The sequence below is a fragment of the Nothobranchius furzeri genome, chromosome 13, assembly GCF_043380555.1.
Source record: "Nothobranchius furzeri strain GRZ-AD chromosome 13, NfurGRZ-RIMD1, whole genome shotgun sequence".
Taxonomy (NCBI): Eukaryota; Metazoa; Chordata; class Actinopteri; order Cyprinodontiformes; family Nothobranchiidae; genus Nothobranchius; species Nothobranchius furzeri.
In genome coordinates, this window is record NC_091753.1 from 35,318,864 (window position 1) to 35,332,556 (window position 13,693).

General features: G+C 41.8%; 2 protein-coding genes across 2 annotated transcripts; both read right to left on the reverse strand.

Moving 5' to 3' along the window:
• Nucleotides 1–1,909: 1,909 nt before the first annotated feature.
• Nucleotides 1,910–13,675, reverse strand: msantd4 (Myb/SANT-like DNA-binding domain containing 4 with coiled-coils). Its single transcript, XM_070543508.1, has 5 exons — nucleotides 13,427–13,675; nucleotides 12,190–12,800; nucleotides 11,097–11,192; nucleotides 10,729–11,010; nucleotides 1,910–3,271 (listed from the first exon to the last, which is right to left on the reverse strand). Exons 4-5 carry the CDS (start codon nucleotides 10,975–10,977, stop codon nucleotides 2,543–2,545), a joined length of 978 nt encoding a protein of 325 aa, XP_070399609.1. The 5' UTR covers nucleotides 10,978–11,010; nucleotides 11,097–11,192; nucleotides 12,190–12,800; nucleotides 13,427–13,675; the 3' UTR covers nucleotides 1,910–2,542.
• On the reverse strand, nucleotides 8,539–10,722 carry LOC107380441 (P2X purinoceptor 7-like). Its single transcript, XM_015951692.2, has 4 exons — nucleotides 9,212–10,722; nucleotides 9,071–9,137; nucleotides 8,793–8,944; nucleotides 8,539–8,724 (listed from the first exon to the last, which is right to left on the reverse strand). The coding sequence occupies exons 1-4, from the start codon at nucleotides 9,424–9,426 to the stop codon at nucleotides 8,559–8,561; spliced, it is 600 nt and encodes a 199-aa protein (XP_015807178.2). The 5' UTR covers nucleotides 9,427–10,722; the 3' UTR covers nucleotides 8,539–8,558.
• Nucleotides 13,676–13,693: the final 18 nt, after the last annotated feature.

Genomic DNA, 13,693 nt, shown 5'->3' on the forward strand with positions numbered 1-13,693 from the left:
GACAACAGCGTAACTGCCAGTGACAAACAGAGAGCATTCTACGACAGAGGACAACGACATCAGCCATATGAGCCCGGGGACCTGGTGTGGTTAAATGATCCGACGGAGAGCCGTCGTAAACTGGCTCCCCATTGGAAAGGTCCTTACAGTGTGCAGCGGAGACTGGACAGGGACAACGTGGTTGGGGTTACCTATGTGATCAGTAGCCCATTTGGAGATGAGGCTCCCATCCAAACTGTACACTATGACCGACTGCGGCGCTACTGCCTTCCTGTGACCTTTCCACTGACTGGCCCGTCCCGGGCTCCATCTGTGTGTTTACCATCTCTCGGGCCTCCAGGCCTTGCTCTGTCACCAGATGGTTATGATTCAGGGACCTCGATTCCCCCACCTGAGTTTGGTGTTAGTTCCGGCCTTAGTTTGGAGGGGTCCTCTTTTCCTATGGGTACTCCAGTACAGGTTTCTCGTGCTGGGCGGTGTGCCAAACCACCAGCACGTTTTGCTGATTTTGTGATGGGGTAATGGTTTGGAGTTTGTATTTTCTTTTGTTTTGTACAGGTAGCACCATGTTGTATTTGATACTTTTATTTTTTTTCTACACTGTTTGTTCACGATGTTGTTCAGAAATGGGGTCATTTCTTTTGTGAAGGGGGGACGACTGTAAGCGGGTGATGTGTTGTGCGCATGTGCGGCGAACTTTGAACTCCTGGACTGAAGGGTGGAGTCACCAGTCTCTCTCTCCCGTGGGTCATTCGCGCGCAGGGAGTTGAGCTAACCGGTTCGGTAATAAATAAACGGAGACGTGTTCCCGTACTCCAAAGACATTTCGCCTCTTCTTTCTCTTCTTTTGGTCCTGAGACTACGAGCCGAGCCATTACAGCTCGCACGTTTACAGAAGCTACGCATTAGCATTAGCACTAGCATCTCCACAGCAGACCTCCTTCAGGCTTGTGTTATTTGTGGAGATAAAACATCAATGTTGCAGTGGAAAAGTCACATTACTGTTAGCCAATAAGAGGCAAGATGTCACAATCTGAGGGGAGTGGTCTATTTAAGAAGCTGACAGACGACACCACGGCACCGGATTATTGCTCACTTTGGGTACAACCAAGCTGGGAGTCACAAGCCTCCTTGTTCGAGCCCTTTAACCCTGTTTTTGAGTTCCCTATCTTTGTTCACATTTTCCAGGTATCCTGACCATTTCCATCTTACCTTCCAGATCACATCCGAGTCAGCGTCTGCCTGCAACCCGTCTGTCCTCCTCTCCCACCGCTCACCCGGCCTGAACTCTCTGGCATCCCCTTTTCAAGTCTCCTTGCTTTCGAGTCCTCCTCTACAACCTCCTCCTCAGATCTGGCTCTCTCCCCCCTCAAGCTACCTTCAGAATCGTAAGCCCCAGCTCTAGGTTTGCACCATCTCTCAGCCTAGCAACATGTCTTTCAGAGCCTCTCGAGCCTGAGACCCCGTCCATCTCGCCACACGTTGTGGCGCTCCTTAAGTTCTCATTGATAAATTATTGTTTTCATTTCAATCCCTTGTGTCGTGACTGAGTGGTTAGGATTAGTAGCTGCATGTTGCAAGACGACAGTGACGGTTTCAAGTTGGTAGAAAGAAAATAATACTGAAAAAAGGTTATTCAGACAGAAGAATGTTTTAGAAAAATCTTTTATTCACTTGTTACCATTATAAAAGGAAACAGAACTAAGTGAAAACGCATCCAAAGGGTACAAATACAGAATAGAAATAAAATATGAGAAAGTTCCCACCAGGGAAGATGGCATTATGATAACAAAACTTTTTATTTAATAATTTTGAAATAAATAAACAAACAACAATGCAGTAACAGAAAACACTTATCAGTAATAAGTTATTTTAAAATGCTCTTTGTGTGTGTATGTGTGTGTGTGTGTGTGTGTTTGTGTGTGTGTGTGTGTGTGTGTGTGTGTGTGTGTGTGTGTGTGTGTGTGTGTGTGTGTGTGTGTGTGTGTGTGTGTGTGTGTGTGTGTGTGTGTGTGTGTTGTCAAAACTTAAGCAAAATGAGAGTGTGAACCACCTTAGCTGCCTCTGTTCGTTAATGATCAGCATCAGTGTTTGTAAAGTTTCAGGTAAAAGTGTGTAAATAGATTATTTAGTCACAATTATTACTAATATTATTAATGACTCAAGCACTTGACAGTAAAATGCTTGAATCGAAAACTTGTGCCCTTTTGTTTGTTCTGTGTTGTAACACACACCAGCACCCATACACTGGAACACACAGTTTTCGTGCAACTCTGCTCATATTTCCATAAACTTTAACATAAATCTTTTTATATATATATACATTTTAAACACAGCAATAAGTTGTTGAACTGGAAATTTCATCTGAAACAATGTGATGACTCTGGAATCCTCTCTGTTCTGTTACTTGGTTTGTTTGAACGTCAAAAGGCACCTTTTTATTTCAGTGATCGTGAACATTTTTTTAACTCTCAAATTATCCTAATCTGGAATTAATCCAGCTACCTTACACCTTTGTTAAATCTGATCCTCCTCCTCTTCCTCATGCTTTAATAGGCTGATGGTCTTTGTGCAGATGCATTCTCTCTTTCTCCACTTGCAGGCGCTCTCTCCCAATTTGCAGTCGACCTGCCTCAAACTTAAACAGCTGCAGCCTCTGCTTCTCCAGCTGCAGCCTCTCCCTCTCCAGATTCATCTTCTCTGTCTCCAGGTTCACCAAGGAAATCCAGCTTTTCTCCTCCTGTTCATCCGGGGTGGAGGACAGAGAACAGGTGGAGGAGGACGGACGGTCTTGTGGCAGCAGGAGAAAAGGTGAGTCGACGTGCTCTGATTGGCTGAGAAGCAGGAGCCTCAGCCTCTCCCGCTCCACCTGTAGCCGCTCCTTCTCCACGTGCAGCCGCTCTTTTTCCACCTCCGCCTGACGCAGTCGACCCTTCTCCACCATCAGGCGCTCTTTCTCCACAGCTAGGCGTTCGGTCTCCACAGTCAGCCGCTGCTTTTCCAGCTCCAGTCGTTGTTTCTCGACAGCAAAAAGAAATCCTGCGTCCATGTTCTTACGATCACAGCAGAGTCCATGAATTCCCATCAAGCTTTCTGTTGGCAGCAGATCTCTGTTAGTGGTGGAGATGGGATCCTCAGAGGAGCTGAGCAGGTCCAGATCATTGTGGGAATACATGTCTCCGACGGGGCCCTCTCCACATGACTCAATGCCACTGAGGAGGGAGGGAATATCATCTTCGTCTATGTCTCCATCTCCAACATCACCTCCTACCTGAAGGAAGAAACAAAAGGAGTAAAATTCTTATTATTTGCCACAAGAAGCACAAACGCTGGGTGATGCAGAAGGACGTTGAAACCTGAGAAGACAAGTGCCTTAGCTACATTTCTAATCCTGTCATGTTTATGACTCTATCAGGCCTTTCAAGCTGACTCTCCTAAGAGCTCTTTAAAAATGGGCAAATGAACTTTCATCTCTCATCCGAAGGCTGCTTCAGTTCTGAGTCACCTGAACCCAACAGTCCATCTTTAAGCAACTTTTTAAATATTTTTAATCCTTTTCTTGAGTCAGTATGTGCTGAAATGACCCTTTACAGGTTTAATGATATATCGCTCAGACCCCACCACCCCCTGCGGCCAGAATATCACAAATGCCACTTCAGTAGTGCCAGGCTGCTCCCTGCTGGTAGAGGGAGCTGTGGATTGGAGCGGAGCTGACAATGTGGAGCTGGAGTCTGCTTCCAGCATGTTTTAGATCAGGTATCACCAACTCCAGTCCTCAGATGGAGTAATTTAACCCTCTCAGGCTCAAAATAAGTTTTGATAAAAGGACGAACAACTAAGTCCTTCAGGGGTACTTCTGAGTTTAAAAATGCTCATGAAATACGTATGTGGAGTAACCAGGTAGGTGGGTTTTAAAGAGCAAGTAACGTCTAAATTAACTATTTTTTTTTGCTGATGAACTGTATAAATGAGTGTTTTAAATGTGTGTATTCATTATTTTAGCATTTTGGGGCATTTTTTTTTTAAATTAAAAATTCTGCCTAAATACCACAGTATAGCGCCACCTTCAGCTTAAAACATTTGAGTCATTTTGAATACACTTTAGCCAATGGCTAAAGAGTAAGATACTACGTAAACCAGTAGAGTACTACGTAGCAGCTCTGTGTCAAGGTTATAAAAGCATTGAGAGTCTCGGCCACGCCTTGTGGTGAGTTGGGAGTTGGATTTGCAAGCGAGTGTAGGAGGTTAGCCGTAGTTCAGTATTAGCATATAGCATTAGCATATCCTAGTCTTTAGCATAGCTTTTAGTGTTATAAATACTTATTTAGTGTTAGATGGCTGTTGGATTGTGTAGTTCAGTTAGTGTTTGGCTGTTAGTGTTATTAGGAAAGTAGTTCGGGTTTAGTGTTCCATATCGTGTTAGTATGATGAGAAGGTGTAGTGTAGTGTGGTTGCGGTGGCTCTGTGGGGTTGCACTACTTTCCGCTGGACTTGGAAATTAGGCGCCAGTGGTTGCGCGCAATATGTGTCTGGAAAACAGTCAGCTCCCGCCTGGTGCTGTAGTCTGCAACCAGCATTTTACCCGCGATTCCTTCGCCAACATGATGGAGTTTGAACTGGGTTATTCTGCGCGTCTCCGTTTGAAGAGAGAGGCCATGCCCACCGTGGCTCTTCCACGATTTAGCCCACCGACTCTGTTCCCCCACCATGGCGGGCTCCAGTCTGAGGTGAGTAAGCTAAATAAAAGTTTTAACATCCTCTAAAGACAATTCCCTACCTAAATGCAAAGATTGAGAGACGTGGTTCATTTCATTTAGCTAATATCAGCCTGCACTGCCTTCGGGCTGATTTGTCAAGTTCACAAAATGTGGAACGGGATGTAAGGTTAGAATCAGCAGCGAATCAGAACATATCTCGAAGCCCTGGCCGACAAAATGGTCCACGTGACTATTACTGTCAGGCTCAGAGAAAATTCGGGTTGTTTTGCGTCAGTCGGTAATTCTGCTAACAGTGGCTCTAACTGACACAGCACAGCATTCCCAGCCGCTGTGTGTCTTGTGACACAGAGACCATGATGGAAATTCATCTTCCAGAAAGTCCCAGAGCAGCGTCCACACCCCTGAAAAGACCAAGATGTGAGGTGTCTGCTGTAGATCCCAGCTTCCACCTCAATGACAGTGCAAGCTCAGTGAACTGTTCAGGGTTAAAAAAATTATAACATTTTAGAATTTTTAAGATATTACCATATATATAAATGTATGTGTTCTATACAGCTCTTTCACTGAGGTCCATCCACAAAAGGAGAAGAAGTACATTGTTCATGAGGAACAGTTGCTGGGGCTGTTCAGAAGGTGTCCCGTTTGTACCGGTAGTTGTGTTGTGAACACGACGACAATCGGCACACTGCTCCGTGTGACACAACGGTGTTCATGCTGTGAGCACTACAATGAGTGGTCCAGTCAGCCCATGGTGAACAGCATCCCAGCAGGAAACCTCCAGCTCTGTGCTGCTGTCCTTTTCACAGGCTCATCATTTAGCCAGATTTCTAAGGTATAGGCCAAAACAGTTTAGGTTAGTTTTGATAAGGTCTGTGCATCTCTCATTTCATGATGTAACTTTTCATATTTTAGTTCCTGGGTGCCTTCATTGTGCAGGGACTGTCCAAGCAGACATTCTGTCTACATCAGGCAAAGCTGTTAATTCCAACAGTGAGCTGGCAGTGGCATCTAGAGCAAGCTGATTTCATCCAGGAGGCTACTGAATCTGGACCTGTGACTCTTGGTGGTGACATGCGAGCTGATTCACCTGGTGAATACGTTTAAATTTAATTATTTTATTTCTTTGTTATCAAATGTAAATTAAGTAATAACTTGCATTTCTGAAGGACACTCAGCCAAATATGGCAGCTACACCATGATGGATCTCAAAAGAAACAAAGTTATTGATATCCAACTCGTACAGGTACAACATTACCTGATGATTCCAATGCATTTCATGGTTAATTATTCACAGATCAATGGAGAATTGTGTTTATTTTCAGAGCAATGAAGTTGGAAATAGTGTGCGAATGAAGAAGGGATTTGTGCGAAGTCTGAGCACACTTTTGGAGAGGGGGGTCGATGTGCAGCAAGTTGTGACAGACCGCCACACAGGGGTGCAGAAGTATTTGTGGGAGGAAAAAAAGGAAATCAGTCACTACGTTGACCCCTGGCACATGGGAAAAGGTAATCTTTGGGGATGTATATAGTGAATATTACAGGATTTTTTTTTTTCCTATTTTAAATGTGGGTCTGTTTGGCTCTCCATGAACTGGTAAGAAAATCGAAGAGCTGGGGAAGAGAAAGACGACCCAGGATGTGAGACTGTGGAAGCAAAGTGTGGTGAACCACTTCTACTGGTCAGCATCCAGTTCCTCATCAGGAAAGGAGGCAGTAGCAAAGTGGACTTCAGTTGCCAACCACATCCAAAATGTGCACAGCCATGACAACGCCCTGTTCCCTAGCTGTCTGCATGCACCTCTGGATGGAGAACAGGCAAGACAGTGGCTCAAACCAAGTAAGTGTAGCATGTACTCATTACAGCTGAGCCTTTACTGTTTGGTTTATTTACATTTAGAACACGTCACCCCACAACAGAATATTTGTCGTCACCTCCTTCAACATGGAGAAATATTTTTGGAGCATGAGAGTTACAGATGTCACATGTAGCTGCTAAGGTCACACACCACCATTTGGCCAACAGCAAATAATTACTAAGAATAAAATGCTGTGCAGAAATTTCACAAGAGGGCACCACACAACTCATGGTTTTAGGCAGAACAGCCTTAATTGAAATAGTATGTACTAAAATACCGTAAGTAATTACCACACCTGTCTACAGCACTATTAGTCACTCTTTCATGCATTTGTCATCTAAAAATGTCAGCTATGGGTAACTTTCTCTCAATGAAATAATAGCAACGTTCTAAAGTTGATCAAATTGTAATTTATGTAATTAACATTTTCAACGTAGGCACAGAATCATGTGAGAAGCTCACTGCCATTCTGTTAGCTCCACGGTTTGTGAAGGACGTAGAGAAGATAAGCCCTCAGTACCACACATCCACCTTGGAGGCTTTCCAGAGCCTCATCATCAGATTTACTCCAAAAAGTCAGGTCTTCTCCTTCAAAGGAATGCTGTCTAGGTAATTGTTTAAATTTTAGCATGAACTGTAGAATTTTGCCTAAAATCTATATGGTTTGTTTCTTTGATTATTTCAGATTACAAATTGCTGCAATGCACTACAATGAAAATGCAGCACGCTCACATGCAGCAACAGCATCTGGTGAGCTGAGATATGCTGTAGTGTACCCAAAGTACAAACATGGAGACTACACAGTGAGAGCCCTGAAGACCAATCCAACCTCATGTATGTCATATATTGTAAGATAAAACCAAAATGATGGTCATGGAGAGCTATTGTAATACTGAAAACCCTTTTCCGGTATATGTGCACAAGCTTATGGACCTGCTGTTCGACTCTGTGGTGGTGGATCCTCTCCCATATCAGGAGTACTCGGACAAAATTCCGGTTCCAGAACCTCTCTGTGCCCAGTTCCAAAGACCAGACAAACGGGATGCTGTGAGCAGGCACAGGTCCAGGTTTTAAAGTGCACGTAAGGTGAGCTACACAACAAGAGATTGTAATTATTAGTTAGTATTCTACTTTGTGTGGTTTTTCCTTTTCTCCTCCTCAGCCAGGCTGCTCACCACTGTACGACAGAGGAGTTACCTGTTGTCGTTATGGATCTTTATGCTCATCCACTCGTGACTCATGCTGTCCACCTCCCAGATGTCTATTGATCTCTACACCTTTCTGCTCTGTGGCTCCCATACAACTTGAAAATCTTGGCCGTATGTAACATAACAAAACTCACCAGTCTTACTTTTGTAAGTCATACTACAGTCATACTAATATTCCTTTTCTCCTCAGAGCCTCCTCATCTTGTAACAGAAAAACCTGTGCTCCCGGGATCCATCTCCACGTTTGTCATCACAGTGAAAGCTACCTCCAGTCTAAGGAACCTATGAAACATCACTGTTGGCCCAAACTCTCCTCACATGGCTCCAGAATCTCTGCTTGTGGTTTAGAGTTTTGTCAAAAATCATGAAAGTTATGATCAGATTGTAATCTAACATTGTCTTAGTAGTAGCTATAATAAATGTTATCTTTGCAACACAATTGTGTCATTTTAAATACAATTATATTGATATTTTGATGTGTATAAATACATATATCACATTTATTAAATTATCATTCATTTTAACCTAATTGAACCTGCTCTAGAAAAGACTTCATAATCACACAGGGTGTAAATTCACTTGTTACAGCAGCACTAATTAACCACTAATTAGAACCTTTCTGTTGTAAGAGCTCATTTGAAAGTGTGTGGCTATACGTGTGTATATATATAAATAATGTCAAAGTGTAAAGAAGTGCATTTACCGTTTAGTGATTTATGCAGCTTTTTATGGACAGGAATCAAAACATATGACATATATTTAATAAAAAAAAATTTTTAATTCAAGTTCAGAGGAGGGAGGAATCCTTTGTATGCACCGTCTTCTGGGAACTCCTGCCTTATTCTGGAGACAGCACATGACGGGATGACAACACGAATGTGCTGTCCCAGGTAACCCCAACACCACCTGACCACATTCCGGTACGCCAGATGTCTGTAACACCTGAGAAAGAGGTGGTATGAGTTATAAATAAAGTATTCATAAATCAAGTAATTTGACAATTGTCTTACCTGTTGAGCATAGTCTCCTGCATCTCCCCATAGAGTTGCAGAAAGGTGCCATAAACTGCCTGCAACACGTAGGGATTCAGAGCAACAGGCTCAAAACCAGGATGCTCAGTTATGCAGGAGGTTACACCCACCTGCTGACACCTGAGCATTACCTACGACAAAGAACAACTGATATCAGGGCTATAAGAGTTCAATATTAGCATGATGTTAGTGATTGTGTAACAAATGTGTACATTACAGAATGCTTTTCCCATGGTGGGGTACTTTTATTTTTATACCTTGGGCGTTTCTCTGCAGCACACATTTTCTCTGGCAGACAATGATGTACAGTGGCCACAGGTGCACCTGTTGAGGCAGTCATACAATGTTACTTTTAGCTAAGCTAAATACAGCTTTAGCTGTGGCAAAAAGCTACTTACCACTCAGAGACTGGACCCATTCGATGCCTTGATACTCCTGCTGGCTCGGCTCCAGGGGACTCGGACAACTCACGAGCTAGTGGCTCAAAAAGATACGGTTCAGGACCGCTTGCTTCCCCCCAAAAGCCCTCCTCCCTATCCTCTGGGGAAGAAGGTGGAGAAAAGTCCTCCACCTCGAATGACTGCTCTGAGCTAGTGTCGCTCTCCGTCGCCATCTGGCTTCAAATTTGTGTATGTCAATCACGGTTGTAGCTCCGCCTTCTCGGTCTTACAGGAAACGCCTCTTTGTGCCGCATTTTTCAAAAATGAAATGTTGGTGGCGTAAGACTCTGAGGGGGTCATTACCACTTCTTTAACGTTTCAAATGTGCAAAGCCTGCCTCCAGAGAATTGATCCTCTCCTTAACTCTGCACAGGCCTGTTAATTACTTATTAATTTCAATCAGTGTAGGAACAAAGAAACAGCTAACGTGTGCAGGATGGTAGCCCTCAAGGACCGGTGTTGGTGACCCCTGTTTTAGATGATGAACACAGCTGATTTGTTTGATTTAGTAATGAACCACTCCTGTAGACACTAATGAATGCTGAGGAGACACTTTAGCAATTAAAGTGACAATGTGTAGTTTTTACCTTTCATTTATGGAGATATCCATCAAAATGTTGTTGAAAATGAGCAAAATGATGTCCAGTGTCCAGTTGTTGAAAAATGTTGGCGGCTTTGTACCTTATAACCATAAAAATAAGGTCTAAAGTGCATAGGGCGGGGGTCTAGTGTCTTTAGGGGACGCCATGTTTCTTGGCTTGGGGTCCTGCACCTGTCGATGATGTCACACTAGATGACTGGCTGAATGTATGACTTTATGACATTACCACATTTGAAAACATTAAGCCAGTAAGAAACATGAATCTAATAACAAAATTGCTGAACTATTTCAAAAAACCTATGTGAAAGAACAGAATTGAAAAAGAGATACAGTATATTTTGGCTGAGTGGTATTACCATAGCATGATGACATAATCGGCAGAAGCAAGACCCTGAGCAGATGCGCCAGAAAACTACAATCAGCATTTCATTCTCTCAATGGAATTAACTGAAGGACAACTCAGAGTCCAGAGAAGGGATTTTTCCACAGGAATCAAATCAACAGATAGGACTTTGAAATGAATAATTTACAGAATAAATACCATTTAAATGCCAATCAAACCGTAATTAGCTCAATATTTATATAATTCAGTTGCTGCCTTGGGGAGCAAAAAGGTCCCAGTCAATTGTCTGGATCAAGAGCCACTTAATCTACTCAACCTGCTGCATAATCACTGAGATGTTTCAAACATAATGCTGATGAGGGTATTAATTCAGTTGATTAACACCTTAAACCTACTTGTGTGTCAACACTAGACAAATGTTTTCAAACACAATTACTGTTGCAGTATAATTTAGATTTTATTTACATGCAAATAAACATCATTTAGAATATTTTTCTTCAAGGGAAACATTTAGGTGAGTGTGTTTCATACTTTGTATTCGCTGATGTTGTCCTCCATCTTCACACCTGGGTGGGCCATCACTGACGACTCATCCAGGGCAACCAGCTCCGGCCAGTTGCTCTGACATTCCCGCGGGAAGCCCGAGAGGTCGCCCAGCTGTTCGCTGGCTCCTTGAGGAGCGGCCTCGTGCTCCGGCGAGGACTGATCATACTCGGTTTTCACCGTCAGAGAGGAGGAGGAGGACGGGGAGAGCTCAAACGTCAGCTGTTTTTTCTTCATCAGCGCGCGCCAGTCCAGATAACGACGCTTCACCTGCATGAGAAGATCCAAAAAAGTGATTATTAGAAATCACCACCGGCTGAGTTTAAATTTGGTTTAGTTTTTGGAGACAAACGTACCTCAGTGGCGGTGCGCAGCTCTCCCTCTCCTAATGCATTCACACCCTGTGCCACTTCCTCCCATGCCTGCCTCTTCAGCTCATTAACTGCTGTGTTCTGTTCAGAAAAGAGAACAAACAATTAAAACAATGTTGTTCACTCTGTTCCAACATTAAGTCTTACCGTTTATTTTAGAAATAAACAAGGCAGCCAGCAGAAGGAACATCAGGACAACACGTGATTCTGGGAAAATAACTAAATATGTCCAATCAAAACCTACAAATTTAGACGTCTTAGTCATTAATTTGTATTTGTTAGAATCGTTTTTTTTAATGAGGAAATTTATTAAACCTTTTTCATCTGTTTTTAAATGAATTTAGCACTTTAAATTAACTTTTGAAACAGGCAATAAGGATTTTTTTTATTCTATAGTTTGGATCTTTTTTGAAATGCTATAATACTCATTGTACCCTTTGATACTGTGAGAAAAGTTGATATAGTATACTTGTAAACATCACTCATCTTGGGTTATTTGAGGTCAAGGGAACACTCAAAATCAACCCAAGTAAATTGTATTGTCTTTATCTATCTAAAAATCCAATTTCAGACAAACCTTAAAGAATTATTGCATTTTTGAGTCGTCCTTGTTGAGAATGGAACCCAAACTTTCACTCATGAACCTGTTTAACTGCAGAAATTTTAAATGAAAGGTTTGGTTCACTCGTTCAATCAGTACGTTTGCAGTGGTTTCTAGTAGGAATTAATGCCTTGTATGGTAAGTTGTATTTGGGGTAAAAAAAACTGATTTGAGCTTGTGGTAAAAATCAAGAAAATTATTTAAATTTGACCTTGAGAATAAAGGAAAAAGGAACCCAGTAAATTTATAGATAAACACCTGCTTTTAAATTGAATCAATCAAACTAAATAAAATAATAAAAAATCTGAAATTAATTGCAAACAGTTAGTGCTTCGTTGTGGAGTGGTAAGTGCATGTAATGGCTTGGCACAAATCACGATTGTATGTTCCTTGCTGTCTACCAATCAATATAAATGCATGTTTGAAATGTATAGTTTTGGTGATTCAGATTCTTATTTATTGCAAGATCTTAAAAACCTGCTTCCTGGAGAACAACACGTCCCTTCTTTTGTCGATCTCCCTGATGAGAGTCTGTGTTTCTCTCACGCTGTAGTTGCTCTTCCTCTTCCTCCTTCGATGCTTTACTTGCAGGAAATCCAGCTTGGCACCACAAAGGTGGGGGAAAACCCCAGATATACACTAAAGATGTCAAGCAAGGTGGCTCAAGCAGGAAAAAAGAAAATGGATATGCAGGAATGTATGCAAGAAAAGAGACAATGGATGAGAGAGGGGTTTAATCCTCAGATGTCAAACTGTCTATGTCTGACAAAGGTTGCCCAGCAGACAGGGTTTCCTTCAAGTCTGTATCCATCAGTGAGGACTTCCTCTGTGAATCAAGCAGCATGTGAGACGTTTTCTAACTTCTGAGATGCTGTTATACCAGGAAATCAGCTGGAAAGAAATGTGCTGGGTGCAGAAAGCTCAGCAGGCAGTCGAAAGGGTACATCATCTATAGCTTCCTTCAGTTTGCATGGAAGGGTCTTGCCTTGATAGGGTCCTGATTTGATGTAGCTGCATCTACGTGGTGTTGGTTATGACAGGAATGGCACGGCGCTCCACTTTTATTCCTGTTCACTGCAGGTGAGCTCCTGGAATACAATCTGAGTCAATAACATGTCACCTGATGACATAAATCCAGTTAGGAATTAAAATTTTACTCAGCATTGACTGGGCTGGAAGCTTGACTGAATGATTATTTTATGGAAAAAATGTAAAAGACTTTAGGAATTTTTGTTCATTTACATCTTACGTTGAAATGCTGCAAATTAGTCAGATGAGTCAAATTTTACATTTCATAATTTCACATATCAATAAAATGTTAAGTTGACGTTCTACTTGAGAACCATGAAAAATGCGAATATCCTTATGATTTCTGCAACAAACGTACAATATTTTATCGGAAAAAATTTGAGAATATAATTTTTGAAAATTAAAAAAAATCTTATTTCTCACACAGATTTACATTTGGAACAAGTTAATCTGCCATTTATTTTCAATAACCAACAAACACACAACATATATAGTAAAAGTACATAATGTCTTGTAATAACTGGCATACATTTATAGAGGAAATAACGCTTGAATCGAGGGATTAGGTTTGCGGTGTTTTATCAGATAAGAGAAACTGTTTCACCATCAGCAGCAGCATTACAATATTATCTCACCGCCACGTCTAAAACGCATAATCTGTAAAAACATAGTAAAAGCAACCCACCTTTACCGCAATCACAACACCGCTGAAATTACAATTCCACTGGTGCTTTCAGGATTAATCAGACTCTGGGATAAAAAATAAGGCACAATTTGTAAATCCCTTTTAAAATGTATGGTTCAATGTTTAATTTATCTTAACGCCAACCTACTCTGTATGCGAACGATGGGACTGTTTATTATATGCAGTGCTTCATTTAATGCATGTGTACAAAATAAAATTTATATATATACAAAATAAAATTAGTTATAAGATGTAACCCACCATAAG

What these genes read in the sequence shown, in the direction of transcription:
- LOC107380441 (XM_015951692.2), bottom strand. Translation starts at nt 9,426, where the DNA reads ATGGCGACGGAGAGCGACACTAGCTCAGAGCAGTCATTCGAGGTGGAG. An exon ending in ATGGGTCCAGTCTCTGAGTG is followed by an intron (nt 9,138 to 9,211) that starts GTAAGTAGCTTT and finishes CTGCCTCAACAG; the next exon opens with GTGCACCTGTGGCCACTGTA. An exon ending in CAGGAGACTATGCTCAACAG is followed by an intron (nt 8,725 to 8,792) that starts GTAAGACAATTG and finishes CCTCTTTCTCAG; the next exon opens with GTGTTACAGACATCTGGCGT.
- msantd4 (XM_070543508.1), bottom strand. Translation starts at nt 10,977, where the DNA reads ATGAAGAAAAAACAGCTGACGTTTGAGCTCTCCCCGTCCTCCTCCTCC. An exon ending in ACAACATCAGCGAATACAAA is followed by an intron (nt 3,272 to 10,728) that starts GTATGAAACACA and finishes TTCTTCCTTCAG; the next exon opens with GTAGGAGGTGATGTTGGAGA.